The sequence below is a fragment of the Azolla caroliniana genome, unplaced genomic scaffold (genome assembly GCF_043228905.1).
Source record: "Azolla caroliniana isolate FFs.n. ecotype wild unplaced genomic scaffold, voAzoCaro1.0.p SCAF_99, whole genome shotgun sequence".
Taxonomy (NCBI): domain Eukaryota; kingdom Viridiplantae; phylum Streptophyta; class Polypodiopsida; order Salviniales; family Salviniaceae; genus Azolla; species Azolla caroliniana.
In genome coordinates, this window is record NW_028230534.1 from 14,030 (window position 1) to 30,730 (window position 16,701).

Here is a 16,701-nt window from a genome sequence, read left to right on the forward strand (position 1 = left end):
GCGGCCCTCATTGAGAACTGGAACATGAATGGACGTGGGCGACCATGCGGCCCTCACTGAGAACTGAACACGAACGAACGTGAGCGACCACTAAACCCCTCCAACTGGTGCACACAGATATATGTGGTCCTTTGTCTACCCCATCCCTATCTGGAAATGTATATTTCCTAACATTTATCGATGACTTTACTCGTTTCACGATGGTCACATTTCTCAAGACAAAATGTAGTGATCAAGTCCTTGAGAAATTCAAAGCCTATCATAAACTTGCAACAAATCAACAAGATTTACCCCTTAAAGTACTCCAATCAGATAATGGTGGAGAATTCAAGTCCCAAAACTTCCAAACTTATTGCCAAAACCATGGGATTCAACAATGGTTTACCATCCCATATACACCCCAACACAATTCAAGGGCTGAACGACGAAACCAGTTGTATATGGCTGCCACTCGTTGCATGCTCGCCGTTGCAAACCTTCCCCGAACATATTGGGAAGAGGTTGTTTCAACCGCTTGTTACATATTCAATAGAACATATAGTCAATCCACTAGGACAACTCCATTTTCCTTATGGTTTGGAAAAAATCCTAATTATGAAAATCTAATAATCTTTGCATGTCCATCATATGCACTCGTACCCTTAGAAACTTGATCAAAATTAGATAATCACGCCGCTAAAACCATCTAAAATTTTGCTTAGGGGGGAGTGAAGAAAATAATAAGCAAAATAAAGTAAAATAAATTATTATGTAGTTCTTATTTAGTTCCTATGAAATCGGTTTCCTTCATGAGAAGGAAACCGTATGTCTATTTGTGGTGGCCTTATAAAGCCACCACCACCAACGTTTGTATGAATGGCATTATACTAATAATAAAGTTTCTTTCTGTTTTCTCTCTCTCTCTCTCTCTCTCTCTCTCTCTCTCTCTCTCTCTTCTTTCTATCTCTCTTTCTCTTTCATTTCTACATGGTATCAGAGCCTATGCCTATGCCTTTCTAAATTACAAAATACATGCCCTTATCATAAGTTAAGTTTCATGCCCATACAAAAAAAAAAAAAACTATATATTCATAGTGTCCAAGATCGTCAAATAACGAACGACAATTTGTGTTTGCCGTGCGCTGATCCGGACAGCCCTCTGCAATAATGGCACAATCTATGTCGTCGTCGCAACTCAACATGCGAAAGTTCACGATCGAGAAATTGTCGGACACAAATTACCGAATTTGGAAGGCAAGATTAGAATTACTTTTTAAATATAATAAAGTATGGGACATAATTTCAGGATCGTCGACAAAACCCGAAAAAGGCGAAGAGCTTGAAGAATTTGAAGAAAAAGACTTGTGTGCAAGAATGGAAATTCTAATGCACGTAAGTGATGGCACCGGAGAAACATTACGAAAAATGGAGACCGCTCAAGAAATGTGGAAGCACTTACAAACTATCTACGAACCAAAGAATGACGCCCAACAAGCACATACACTCCAAGCTCTTGTTAATTACAAGATGATTGACGAACAACCGGTTGGTGATTTTCTATTAATGTGGCAAAAGAAATTAGATGATGTGTTAACTTCTGGATTGGAAATCCATGATAAATTACAAAAGATTCTCCTTCTTGGTGCTCTTCCTCACTCGTGGTCCACTTTCCGAACCACCCAAAACTCTATAAATTGCCCAACGCTAATTGATCTTCTTGCAAACATTAGACAGGACGAAACAATGCGTTCACAAAGGTCTTCAAATTCAACTCCAAGTATGGCAATGGTAGCATATAAGAACAAAAGGTTCACCCAAAGAGGAGAAAGCTCGAAGCCGTGGATAAAGAAAGATCAAAACACTAAACAAGGAGAAATGTGGTTCAACAATACCTATTGTAAAATATGCAAACGTACAAATCATGCAACCAAAGATTGTCGCGCAAAGTCAAATTTCAAGAGTTATCAACCATGGAAGCGTGTACAAGCCCATCTTGTTGAAGAAGAGATGGATGATGAAAAAGCCATGGGAGGTGGACATCGAAATGGTGACACGTATGACGATGTTCTACAAGCGTTCATTGCCGAATCACTTTCCGCCACGATTCCAAATCCAAGTAATGCAAATGACATGTGGTATCTAGACACTGGTGCTACTAACCACTTAACTAATAGAAAAGATTGGTTAAGTAATTATAAGGAAGTTGAACCTCCTATCATTGTAAGATTTGGAAATAATGGGACTAAACAAGCTATTGGCAAGGGTAATATTACTTTTGAAGTCACAGGAGGAAGACATTTCACAATCAATGAAGTTCTCTATGTCCCGGGCATCACCAAACATTTGCTATCGGTTAGCCAAGCAACGGCAAATGGTACAATAATTGAATTTCATCCTAACCATGCTATTATTAAACATAAAGCCTCAAATGGAGAACTTATTAGAACATGTTGTAAACGAGAAGGAGGCTTATATCCCATAAAATGTATTCCTACATCTCTTATTTTAGAAGCACATCATACTACCCCAATACAATCCTCCATATCTTTAACCAATCTTCATTCTCCTTCTTCTCTTTGGCATTTTCGTCTAGGTCATATGCATTTCAATGCTCTAAAAACACTACAATGTAATAATCTAGTCCATGGTTTGCCAAAAGAACCTTTCAAGCCTATCTCTTTGTGTGAAAGTTGTATCTTTGGGAAAATGCCCCAACAACCCTTCCCAAAGCATAGATCTAGAGCCACTAACCCTCTTGCATTAGTACATAGTGATCTATGTGGTCCTTTTCCAACCCCTTCTCTTAGTGGAGCCAAATATTTCATTAGCTTTATCGATGACTTTAGTCGATTTACAATCTTGCATTTTCTCAAGTACAAGAGTCAAGCTTATCAAGCATTCAAAGAATACAAGGCTCGAGTCGAAGTGCAAACATCATCAAAGATTAAAAGTCTTCAAACCGATGGTGGTGGTGAGTATGTGTCTCATGAGTTTCAAAGTTTATATCAAAATGAAGGCATACATCATAGAATATCAACACCACACACACCACAACAAAATTGTGTATCCGAAAGGAAGAATAGATCACTTCTCAATATGGCTCGAAGTATGTTACAATTTGCTCACTTATCGCCTCAATTTTGGGAGGAAGCGGTTGGCACCGCTTGCTATATTCAAAATCGAGGATTTCATAGGTCTTTGGGGCTCCAAACCCCTTATGAATTATGGCATGGTCACAAACCTAACCTAAGTAATCTTCGTATTTTTGGTTGTGATGCTTATGCTTTTGTGCCAAATGTTCAAAGAAATAAGCTAGATCCAAGGGCTACAAAATCAATCTTCATCGGATATGGAGAAGCTTCGGGATACAAGGCGTACAAGCTCTTCGATCCACAAAAACAAAGAATATTCTTTAGTCGTAGTGTGATATTCCAAGAAAATGGGCCTTCTACAAAGGTTTCTTCTTCACTATCTTTTAATCTACCTCCCTTATTACCTACCCCTAATTACTTACAACCATATTCCTCAACCATCTCTAATACTAATAGCTCTCATATTGAAGGAGCCAACATTGGCTCATCCTCTACTTCCACAATTTGTGTTGCTCTTCCATCTATTCACAAGGCCAAGAACAATCCTACTCAACCAACTAATTCTTCTTCTCATCCTCCCTCATTCCAAACTCTAGATGATTCTCTTCCTCATACTCCTTTAAATACACACTATTTAACCCCCACTAATAATACAAATAATGTTATCTTCTCCACTCCCTCTCCTAATCCTTCATTCCAAGTGTCATCACCAACTTCTCCACCAAACTCTCCACCTCCAAAGTATAGATCTCTAAGTAGTATTTATGAACAACTTGATCAAATGGAAGCACATTTCGTCGACTTGGACCATGAAGCTTATATTCAAGAAGAAGATATTCCAACCCTTGGTGATGACACAAATCTATCGGCCAAAGATGCACTTTCCGGACCGGATTCTATCAAATGGAGAAAGGCTATGGAAGAAGAAATGAAGGCTTTACTTAAAAATGGTACGTGGACCCTCGTTGAGCCTCCAAAGGATCGACAAATAATTGGTTCTAAATGGGTCTTACGCATAAAGCGAGATAGTAATGGCAATCCAATTCGCTTCAAGGCTCGTGTAGTTGCTCGAGGATTCTCTCAAGTACGAGGTATTGATTTTCAAGATACATTTAGTCCAACGCTAAAAATATGTGGTTTTCGAATGCTCGTTTCTCTTGCCGCACAACATGATCTCGAATTGCATCATTTGGATGTACAAACGGCTTTTCTTCATGGAGATTTAGATGAAGAACTTTATCTACAACAACCACAATTTTTTGAAGATCCAAGTCATCCAACACATGTTTGTCGACTTCGTAAATCTATTTACGGTCTTAAACAATCTCCACGCATATGGTATCACAAACTACACTCTTTTCTCATAAAAGTTGGATATCATCGTCTAAACAATGAGCCAAATATCTATGTTAGAAAAGCCAAATCCAATTTTGTTATCATAGGTGTCTATGTTGATGATTTGCCTTTGATCTCTAACTCTAAATCTTATCTAGCTATTGCAAAGAAGGAACTTGCATATGTTTTTCCTATTACCGATTTAGGCCCTATGACCCATTTTCTAGGCATCAAAATAACTCAAGATAGAACAAATCATACTATCTCATTATCACAATCAAATTATGTTAATTCTATCCTCCAAAGATTTGATATGCTCCATAGTAAACCTATTAGTACTCCTCTTACCTCTCCATGTAAACTTTCAAATGATGATTCTCCTAAAAATGAACGAGAAATTTCCGAAATGAAGGATGTACCCTATAAGCAAATCCTTGGATGTATAAGATATCTAGTAAGTTGCACACGTCCCGATATTTGCTTTGCCGCCAGTTTTCTTTCTCGTTTCATGGCTAATCCAGGACCAAAGCATTGGATCGCGCTCAAAAGATTACTTCGATACTTGAAGCATAGTCAACATTATGCGTTGACTTACTCCGCTACACAATCCGAGTCAACCACACTTGTGCAAGGATGGACAAACCCATATTCGCCATGATAAATTGATGGTTGGACGTCCATGCTACTAGAAAATATTTGATAGAAGATTAACTAGTGATCATTATATGTATGGGAATGAGAAATTAGAAATGAGATGCAACTGAATATGAAACATAACGAATCTATTTTTTGACAATTATAAATAGTGCTTTAAAAAAAGTTTAGTTATTCCTTGGAATCAATGTCTATTAAACGTGCCCGTTGCATTTCGACTTATAGGTTGCATATGGTTAACACACACTTAGCACATGGGCATTAATTTAATAATGAGAACTTCCAACTCTACATTGAATTATATGTTCACAAAAAATATCATTTTGAAAGGTACTAGACCTCATCCTATAATTTTTAAATGGTTTATTAGCGTCTATTTTAAAATTCAAATATTTGTATGAATAATGAAACTTTTAGCATCTCTCACTTTTACATCATGAAATAATGCCAATGTCACAAACTCAACAATATTTGTGTTCTCTACATCATATTATTGATTGCTCGAGGACCATGTATGGAACATTCAAATGGAAATATGTCTTTTTCTAACTACATCTTATATTATTTGCTTACTAAGGGGTGAGATTGAAAGCCCATAGCTAGTCAACACATGTATGTTTTGTATGTAGGCACACTTTTGTGCGCCCATAACTATCTTCATGAGTATCGACTCCCAACTTTTATCAAGGTTGAGCATGATATGTGTGATCCAAGCACACACAATACAAAGATTCATATTATTAATATATATGGCCATATTAATGTTGAGATCTATAATCTCCAACTTAAAACATGTGACTAGTATATGTCATGTACCTTGATCTTACACTTGAACTGTGAAGAACTTTAATTAAATTGCAAAACCATGATCTTAAACAAAACAAAAAGGGAAAATCATTTTTATGGCGTGGCCTCTTGATAAATTTATCTTTTCCTTAGCAATAGAAAGCAAAAAGAGTCAGAGTTTAACTCAAATGAAGTGAAAAAATTCATTTGTAGGTAGAGGAGATGGGGAATGTAATGCCCTTACGTGGGGTGGGGCATGATAATAATGAGAAAAATAGCATAGATCAGCAATATATTGATGCTCACTTATAAGTTATAAGTTATGAGATGGTGAAGTATGCCTACACCCTTGGATCTACATCTTCTCTCCTCTTTTCCATCTAGTAGTGCTTCTCATCATTCTCTTTCTAATTTCTTCTCTTAGCAATGTGGAACTATTTAAATACTATCCAAATACATCCCCTTTTTCATGGTTAAGGAGAAGACCCATTGATCTTGAAGGCTACACTTAGGTTTTTCTTTTTTCTTATATGATAATAATGTTGCAATACAAATAAAATTCTTTACAATTCTAGTTTGCAGATTTCATGGTGTGTAACATTATATACTAAGTCTAACTCACTTATATAAGTTGGGAATATACCCTTATATGCCAATAAAATGAATCTTTATATTGTGTGTGTGTGTGTGTGTGTTTGTTTCGATGACATACAGTCTTGACAATTAGAAATCAATACTAATTAAGATAGTGGTAGGGTCAAAAACATGTGTATACACAAAGACATACACACGCCACCGAGCCCATTATCTCAAATAGCCTTAGTTATTCTGATGTGGAGCCATATGCACTCCTTGTGCAATCAATATGATGGACCAACATGAATGTAATAAGAAGCCCTAGATAGACTTACTAGCATGTGGGCCATAATTGTTGTTTCTGCAAGTATTATTCAATGGGTCCATTGCCCGATATCCAATAGGAAACACAAATATATTGTTTGAGTTTGTAGTGGTGTATAGAAAAGATTATTACGATTGTTTAATAATCTAAAACCCTTAAGATGTTAATAACATTATTTTAAGAACATTGAATGAGCTTTTTATTTTGAAACGTGGATGTTGCTTTTCTAACATACATGCTAACTAGCTTTTGTTGAGTGTAGAGTTTGAAGTTTTCATTATTAAATTGATGCTTCTACGCTAAGTGGTGTCTGAAGCAGTTGGGCCTACAACGGTACCTGTAGATTTCATATACGTACCATACGTGCATTTTGCATTCGAGAATGGTAAACACCCTCGAAGTATGGTAAATACTAAATACCATACTTTTGTATTCATTATTATTATAATTTATAAGGTAAAAAATGTAATAAAAAAAACATAAGAATGTTTTGATAACATGCGCATTCGTTTGCTTTTGTATGAAAAAGAATGTTTGCCAATGCATTCGAGTATATTACGTACTATGGATTTATGAGAAAGAATAACTTTAATTACTGTTGTCTAGCACCACTAACCATTGTTATACAAATAGATTCCTTTGATTTGATACATTTGCGTCTCATTCTAAATCTATGATATCTCTAATTAATTCATGCATCAAATAGTTTCTAGCAAACATGAACATTGAACCATCATGCCATTATGTCAACACATGATAGTGTTGAATTGTTGAAAAAATTGCTGCATTGAAAATAACCGTGAGAAAATTTAAATAATATTTATATACATACATATATGTATATATAATATATATATATATATATATATATATAATTTGAAGATACTTTAATCGTAATTGTAATAATGAGTAAACACTTAACATGATAGCGTTTCTTAAAGATGGTTACAAAGTTACAACACACCATGTATTATTATTCTTTACACCTCTCCTTGAGAATAAATATACGCATAACCTCCATTACTGTGTCCAAACACCTCAAGTGTGTGTACTACGAAAAGCGTTATGCATTGAATAACAAACTATTGTTGATGTGGAGCAGCAAGGGGAATGGTTGTACAACCTCGGGCAATCCTTGAAGACCAAATTAATGGAATGTTGAAATGAGGAGAGCCAACTCATTGGCGAACTCTCACAATTCTTGGAATTCTCGAGATGCTCAAGAGATGACAACCACTCCATGTGAAGGTGGTTTCTCTATGAAGGTGAAAAGTTTCACAATTAGGGATGAACACCATCTAGACCATGGTGGACGAATCATCTAACGTGTGATGCACATTGAATGGTTTCTTTGAGTGAATAGTCAAAGTTCGTAGACTATGATTACGAGTAATTTGCATCACTAGAAAATAAGCTAGAGGGCCTAAATTTATAATTGATAATGTTTTAGGAAGCTCTATCTTTGATTCCGTAATTTGTGATGGTGTTCTAACAGGATTTTGTCGTCCACATATAATGTTACCAATAATAGGCTATTATATGTACGATTATGTCTACTGTATATATTTGGTTCAAATAACAATCTAGAGTAATCTTGTGAGAGGAATTCAAGGAAATTGTTTAAGTCTAGAGGCATTGATGGAGCCAACAAACATAGTTTGGTTGAGAACTTGAATCAAATCTAAGAGAGTGTGACATGTAGATTTCTTCTAATAGAAATGTTGTTTGTACATCCAAATAATGTACCTCAAGTCGAAGAATGGTGTCTAGAACCATAAAAAATTCAGAATGATGCTATACTGAGAATGGGTGAAAATGTCTCATAATAGTCAAGTCCTCCGACTTGAGAAACACCACAAGCCATTAGCCGAGCATTATACCATACTATTGTACCATTAGGGTTACATAGTTTTCTCTTCAACACCCATTTGCATGAGATAGGGAAGCAACTTATAAGGAGTAGTACTATAATCCATTTTTGTTGACAAAGGGAGAGTTTCAAGTTCTTTTTCCTTAATGGCTTTCCTTTCCACATTGTATTGCCACATTGATAGTTAATGAATCATCAAGAATGTTTTATGTGAGTGAGGGGGAGCTAATTGCAAAGAAAGTGAACTATAAGAGCCTCTAATTCCTTAGTGCTAAAATGTGAAAATTATTGGTATGTTCCATGCATTGTCCATTAGTGGGGAAAAGATGCATTTGTACACCCTAGTAATTTGATTATTTTGGTATCCTTTGTTACTGATGTCATTATCTATTCCATAAACTCGTGAGGATCTTCTTAATGATATAAAGGAGCTTTTGCGAGAATGGAAACATGAATAATCATGGTGAGTTAGGTGTATTGTGCCCAACGGTTTGTCATTATGAATGTTTTTTATTCCAACAAAATGGTGTATATTATGTCTAAAGTGATTTAAATGATACAACGATGGATACTTCCAAATATTCTTAACAACTTCATCACAGATTTTTACTTTTTTCAACTGCGCTTAGGTTTCCAAAGACATTCATTAGTGCACCACATTTTGCATACATATCTACCAAAGCATTGGTAAGTACAATACAACATGTTTTTATAGCAATCCAGGCTTGTCAATGATCTCCTCATGAACTTCCTTTCACTTGTCATTATGAATGTTTAGATGATGATTAGATATCTTTCTAGTTTGGCTAAGATTAAAATTATTTGTAAGTGGAGCATATGGCTCTCCTGGTTATGATTGTTTGTTTATTAGAGATGAGTCATTAGTTAAAGGGGAAATATGTCGCTTGGGCAACTTCACTTCTTCTAGTGATGTGAATATTGACATGAGATGATTAATGAGCGTTTTGTCAATTATGACTTGGATTTTTTAGAAAGTTAGGGGAGACTATTAAAAAGTACTAGTTGATGATATTGTTTCATTTTATTCAATATTGTTGGATTTGATGTTTGAGGGGTTTGGTATGGTAGTTGTAGCTTGGGCCTTTTCATGTATGAGATATTAGGCTATCTTCATTGCACATCGATGATTGACTAATTAGAAATCGTTTCACATTTGGGTCAATGTAAAACTGATAACCCTTGTAGCCATGAGGTTTTCCATACCCAACAAATATGGTGCAATTCAAGTGATTATCTAATTTAGATAGTGTATCTAAGGGTATGAGTGCATAGCTAGACTACGGTAACCAAACACTTTTTTATTTTCATAATATGGACTTTGTCTAAACCATAAATGAAATGGAATTGTCCGAATGGATATGCTATATGTCCTATTCAAAATATTCCCAATATGTTTTGGGAAGATTTGCAATGGATAACAAACAACAGGTAGCATCCATATACGTAAATCAGTTTCATCATTCAACCCTTGAGTTTTGTTGAGGGGTTTAAGGGATTACAAATCTTTATTGAATCCTTATGCAACAAGCAATTGATACAACCTCTTTCCAATATGTTCAGGAAAACTTTGCAATTGATAGCATACAACAAGTGGCATCCATATACATCAATTGGTTTCATTGATCATCCCTTGAGTTTTGTGGAGGGGTATAAGGATTGCAAATCTTTGTTGAGTCCCATAACTTTAACAAGTCTTAGAGTTTTGGAAATTAAATTCTTCCCCATTATTTGATTGAAGTGTTTCAAGGGACAATTCTTGTTGGGTTATTACAAGTTTATGATAGGCCTTGAGTTTTTCAGGATCACTTGATGACAAGATTCTATATTTAGGAAAGTGGACATTGTGAAAGAGTAAATTCATCGATAAATGCTAAGAAATATACATTTCTAGATAAGGACGAAGTTAATAAGGGGCCACATACATTGTTTGGCCATGTGAACCATTGTTTGATGGTCCAAGAGACCTAATTGATGGTGCCATAATAGGGTGTCATAGTTGGATATGTCTAATAGTCTATGTCGTATGCTTCTTGAGCAAGTGCCACAAAGCAACCTAATAAGTAAAGACATCCTTGGCTTGGACAGTTAACCACATAACTTCAACTAGAGAGTGTCTTATAGCGGATCGCGCAAGTATAAAAAAACATAGGGCCACCCTTATTTTAAGCTCTTGGAACTATGTCCACAACTTTCTTGTTCATGCATATAGTTATAGTACCACACAATTATGTTTTTACAATATAATGATTATGCATTGCAATTCAAATTATTCCACTCATTAAATGGGTTAAGCAAGTCGTACATTTATGAATATCTTATAGTACCACACAACTATAGTTATGCATGAAATGGGTTCACACATACAGTTATAGTACCACACAACTATGTTTTTACAATATAATGATTATGCATTGCAATTCAAATTATTCCACTCATGAAATGGGTTAAGCAAGTCGTACATTTATGAATATCTTATGGGATTGATGTCATGTGGGCCGTGATAAGAATATAATAACACTTCGAGTCGAGTCTATAATTACTACGGCATAAGCTATGCCGAACATCATGTCATATAACATTATCATGACTCAATGTTGCAGTTACTAGTGGGATGAATGTGAAGGATCATGATAAATGACGCTCAACTTACATGGGCAGATCTTTATAACTAACCACTCTCATTCATTACACATGCACTACCCACACTCTAAGTTCGATCGTTCGTAGCTAGAGAATGGCGAGCCAAAACTAATTATTAATGTGTGATAAGTTTGGGGGCAAGAAACTACTCGTGAAATAACAACTTCTTGGTTGGAAGAAGCAAAATTAACACGAAGGGAAGGGAAGCGTGCAAGGGTCGACCCGACTAGCGCGCGGCACACGGACGAATTTATATATTTTGTTGAATCTATTTTTCGCCCTTAGCATTGTCTTTATGCGGACATGAGAGGCCCTTTGCAAATCACTAAGTATCGTCCAAGATAAAAGCAGCCCATGCGGTACGCAGTTGACTTAACACATAAGTACAACCCATGCAGTACCAGTGTTGTACTACTACCTAGTGGGTAGCTGTTCTCTAGAGTCAACCCAACCGTATCATGCAAGTATATGTATATATATAACACACTCCACTTTTGTCCTTAACAGGATCTGTGTGGTTTAAGGCTTGTCTGCTCGAGCATCATTACCCTCCTCATTCTTCTCCCTAATGATCAACAACATTGTCGTACATAGAATCAACTGAGTTTCGCGCATCTTTCGGCAGTTAACTTCTCGATTAATTCGCGATGAGTATGTTGGAGAAGTAGCAGTTGTTGTTGTTGTTGTTGTTGTTGTTTGTGCTTCCTATGGATGGATTTTGGCCTCCTTGCCGTGTGGCTGCAGAGTTTTATATCCTGTGGCATTAACGCAAGGATTGATGCAGGTAAGGAGGCTGCGGCGGTCGTCCATGGCCGAGATGAGGATGATGAGAGATTGATGGGGGCAATTCGGCGGGCGAAGGTGGCAAAAGCGGTCACGGAAGCGGTAATCATGGCCGCGTGCGTGTTTTGGGTATTATGGTGGTTTGTCGCGCCCGATCCAGAAGGAGACAAGAAATACGTGGAGTCGTGGATCGGCGACAAATCCCACTCTCGCTTCTTTCGGACAGATGGTCGTGAAGGTAACTAAGCCCCTCATTATCAATCTCTGCCAGACAAATCTCTACAGTACACCTCCTACAAGTAATATAATATAATTAGTGATCGCATAATGCATATGTGTATGCATATATATGGTTTGTCAACTGATCAGCTCCCTCCTACTTAAAACTGATATATTTATGGCATCCATCCATTAGGTTCGACATTCATATACCAAACCATGCCTTTCTTCGTCGTCACCATTCTGAGCTTCGTCGTGATCCGGCTCCGCGCATTCATCAAAGCAAAGACTGCACAGCTCCGTGTTGTGGTGCCCGCGGGTGCAAAGGGCTGGAAAAACCAATGGCAGATGAGTACGTACCCGGTGTGGGTGGACAAGAGCCCCTTCGGCATCCTCACGGCCTCGGAGCTTGTCGGAATTCTGGCCATAACTTTGTTGATGATCTACCACTTCAGCAGAATCGTCAACATTGCTTTCACCCGCATCGACAACAACACCCAGCACCACCACGGCTCCGGCCCGCCCCCCGCCAAGTACGTCCTACTACAATCATGACATAACCATATCTCTCTCTCTCTCTCTCTCAAACAGACAGACAGACAGACACACACACACACATTCATGCTTTGAACACCATCTCCAAGCTCACATTGTTTGTTAAATTCCCAGTCACATATACGAGGAGGCCTTCGTGAGCTCGAACAGATGTGACAAGAGTGTACATAATAAGCACTCATGTTTTCCATTGATATTGCAGGCCATGGCAGAAATTGAATAATGTATCCTTCTACTTCGGACGCGTGGCCGTCGTGCCATTCTCGTTGCTCTGGATCCCTGTGTCGCGCGGCTCGCCGTTGCTTCGGCTGGTAGGCATCCCATTCGAGCGCGCCGTGCGCTACCACATCTGGCTCGCCGTCTCCATGCTTGTTCTCGTCAGCCTCCATAGCCTCGGCTACATCATTCTCTATGCCAACACCAACCGTACGGATTTGGTAGGTTCAAATCATGCAGTATTCCGCGCTCACTGTCTCGCCCAATATTACCGTAATGTTACAAGGCTTAACGCCGATGATGTCGCAAGGGCCAACCTATGCTAGGGCTCATGTGGTTTCTCCATCATGATGCATTCATTGTACTTGAGTGTGTTTGATCATATCATGATAGGGACATAATTAGTTTTTTGCTTCTTGTTGTTAGATCTTTGGGTGGGTCACGAAGCAAGAAAAATGTGCGGTAGTGGCCGGGCTGGTGGCATGGGTGTTCGGTCTAGTCATGTGGGCCACTTCCCTGTCCTTCGTCCGTCGCCGCTTCTACGACATATTCTTCTCGGTCCACCACCTGTATCTCCTCTTCTCCCTCTTTTGGCTGTATCACGCGGTCTGGAATTATCATTTCTTCATCGTCCCTCTCATGCTCTTCTTCATCGATCGCTTCCTTCGCATGATCCAATCGTCCAGTGTTGTCCGCGTATCCTCGGCCAAGCTCCTCCAGAATGGCGCAGTCGAGCTCTTGCTGCCTCTTAACACCAATGCCACCAAAGGTAACATAAATGGATTCTCTTTCATGTATGTGTGCTTGTTCGGATCCACATATTAATTAATATTCCAGAATCTCTCTGACTAAATTCAGTCAGTGAGCTCTTCTAACCTTTACTAATAACAGGCAATAATGTGATCATTACTTATGTCAGGGAGCCCACTCTATAATGCACTCTCCACATGGTGCATCCAGATTCCTGGTATCTCCAAACTACAGTGGCACTTCTTCAGTGGCGCATCGTCCCCTCTCGATAACACGCAGGAGCTCTCCATCGTAATCAAGCCTCTCGGCGAATGGACGAATAGTTTGCGCGATCAATTCTCAAGTGCCAAGAAAACTGGGGGTTCCTGCCCTTTCTCGTTTAAGGCTAGAGTCGAAGGTCCTTACGGCGATGAGTCCGATTTCTACCTAAAGTATGGGGATCTCTCTAATTATTTGTCGTAATTCCTGGTCTCGATTCAGTTCCCAAAGCTCATGTCTGTCGTTCCTCATTGATATAATTAGCCTTCACATTAACGAGTTGCTTCCATTAATTAATGTAATGTACATGATTAATATTTCGCAGGTATAAAGCCCTAGTCATCGTGGCCGGGGGCATAGGCCTCACCCCTGCCCTCGCTATAATCCGTGATATCTTGTATCGATACAAAGACGTTAGATCCTCACCGGCATCGACTACTCTTCCGACCTCCATCACACTCTACCACTGCATAAGAAAGCCAGAGGAGTTATGTGTGCTAAACACCCTATATCCTAACCAAATTCTCCCTGGCTATGAGACATTAGGACTGCGCATCCGAGTACATGTATACATAACCTCGAAGAACATACAAGATTATGAGGGAGTGCCATTATCCGGTGGCAACACGGCCCATAATTCATATAGAATAGGCCAATCCTTGGACCTATCCAAGTTTAACCGTGAACACCCTACATCACAACCATTGATATTTGATTCCTCTTATCCGGCGGCACAACACCCACAATCCGATGGAAGAATCTCGAGCATTGGCAGCACAGGGAGCACCTCATGGGTAGCATTAACCACCATTGCATCCTTTGCAGGATACTTTGTGCTTTCAGGCTTGGCAAACACTTTTATTGTGAGGTCCTATGCCCATCACACCTTCACCAATTACAATCGCGCGCATGTCGTGGTGGCGTGCATGATCTTGGGGATTCTCATTTGTGGCGGCCTCGTGGTTCTGCTATGGTTCCATATGTTGCGACGACAATCGAGTATAAGCTCGGCATCGGTGCAGCCGAGGACACAGAGTCCGACTTCTTCTCCATCCGGAAGTAACGAAGATTTGGGAGCAACTTACAACGGAATCGAAGATGGCGCATCTCAGTGGGATGGGGATGTGCACATTTTGTCACGGCCAAACTGGAAAGGTAGGTTGGCATCATAGGGTCCACATCTAACCCTAAACCCTAAACCCTAAACTTTTTATTAGGGCAAAAAAGTTTTAAAGGTTAAAAACGTTAAAGAAAAAACATAAGCATTCGTTACGCCAAGAAAGTTAAGTATGTTTTCATAACATAAGCATTTGTGAATATATGTGGTATCTTCTTTAACCTGGTAAGAGTAGTACTACTACATATACAAGTTTGTGAATATATGAGTACAGGTAGATTACCCCAATTCTGAAATTTTAATCCCTTCTATTCAAGCTGCAGTCACTATATACGAATATATAGTACTATTTGTGCAGAATTTTCTAGCTCAATGATCTCATCCTCTGGCTGAATAAAGCACTAGTTAATTCAAATATCATGCAATAGCTATTTGAAACCATCTACTCAGGAATGTGCTATGTATGCTATACTTTAGTGGACTTGGGATTATATATGGCACTGAATTGATGCATGAATGAATTGCCCCTGAGAATGAAGCATGTCAAGCAATGAATGTGTAGTTCTTCTAAATTTGATGGTCCAAAATATTGGCAGATGTCTTCGAGGGCTTGGTGGAGCAACACCGTGGGGAATGTGTGGGAGTTCTGGTGTCGGGATCGGAGAGCATGCAAGAGGACATTGCCAGGGAATGCAAGAGATGCTCGCCTTTCCGCCCCTTCTATGCTGCCCCGGACACATCCAAATCTTCGGAAGGCAGCAGGGGGGCCCTCCTGCACTTCCACTCTGTGAGCTTCAGCCTGTAGTCAGATTTAGTCCTCTCCACCATCACCATTATTATGAATATTGTCTGTGTTTCTTGCACTATATACTGTTGAGCCGCCATTTCGTTGGCTGTTATGAATGAAGAATAATGATGGATTGAGTAGTAGTAGTAGTAGTAGTAGTAGTAGTAGTAGTAGTAATAATACATAATACATGTATGTATGTATGTATATGGTCAGGATCAATAAGTTGCACTGTCCATATTGCATTAATAATAGCCTTGATTTACCCCTTCCCACAGATCATTAAAAGTATCGGAACAATGGTTTTCCCACTGTATTTTATACATACCATCATTACTAATTAAGAAAACTCTCGCGTTGTGTACATTTTAAGCCTGTGTCGTGAGCTATTAAGTTGTGTCAGTTTTCTTTTTTCTTTTTTCTTTTTGTGTTGGAACCATGTAAAGCCTACAGAAATGGGCTGCAGTGCTATGTAGCAAAATTATAAAAGAAACAAGATTTGCGAAATAAGAGTGTTATGAAAGGTTGTCCCTGCTTGTGGGTGAGTCAGCCGAAAAGTCGACTCGAGAGTCGGCCGGTCGAAATCGGTTGAGAAGTCGAAATGAGTTGGCTGACCAAAATTGTCCGAAAAGCCGAAACGAGAGTTGGTTGGCCAAATTCGGTAAGAAAGCCGAAATGAAATGGGATTCGGTCAAATAGAAGTTCGAACGAACATATACACATATATATATGTATTCA

The 16,701-nt window shown here is 38.6% G+C and overlaps 1 protein-coding gene across 1 annotated transcript; it reads left to right on the forward strand.

The window, feature by feature from the left end:
* Window positions 1-11,815: 11,815 nt before the first annotated feature.
* Window positions 11,816-16,304, forward strand: LOC147849257 (ferric reduction oxidase 7, chloroplastic-like). Its single transcript, XM_087337711.1, has 8 exons — window positions 11,816-11,929; window positions 12,063-12,299; window positions 12,477-12,813; window positions 13,038-13,272; window positions 13,478-13,820; window positions 13,971-14,232; window positions 14,385-15,214; window positions 15,773-16,304. Exons 1-8 carry the CDS (start codon window positions 11,926-11,928, stop codon window positions 15,979-15,981), a joined length of 2,457 nt encoding a protein of 818 aa, XP_087193837.1. The 5' UTR covers window positions 11,816-11,925; the 3' UTR covers window positions 15,982-16,304.
* Window positions 16,305-16,701: the final 397 nt, after the last annotated feature.

Bases quoted from the DNA above. Each gene is read 5' to 3' on its own strand.
- LOC147849257 (XM_087337711.1), top strand. The intron at 12,814-13,037 runs GTACGTCCTACT...TTGATATTGCAG, and splicing joins TCCGGCCCGCCCCCCGCCAA to GCCATGGCAGAAATTGAATA. The intron at 13,273-13,477 runs GTAGGTTCAAAT...TCTTGTTGTTAG, and splicing joins ACACCAACCGTACGGATTTG to ATCTTTGGGTGGGTCACGAA.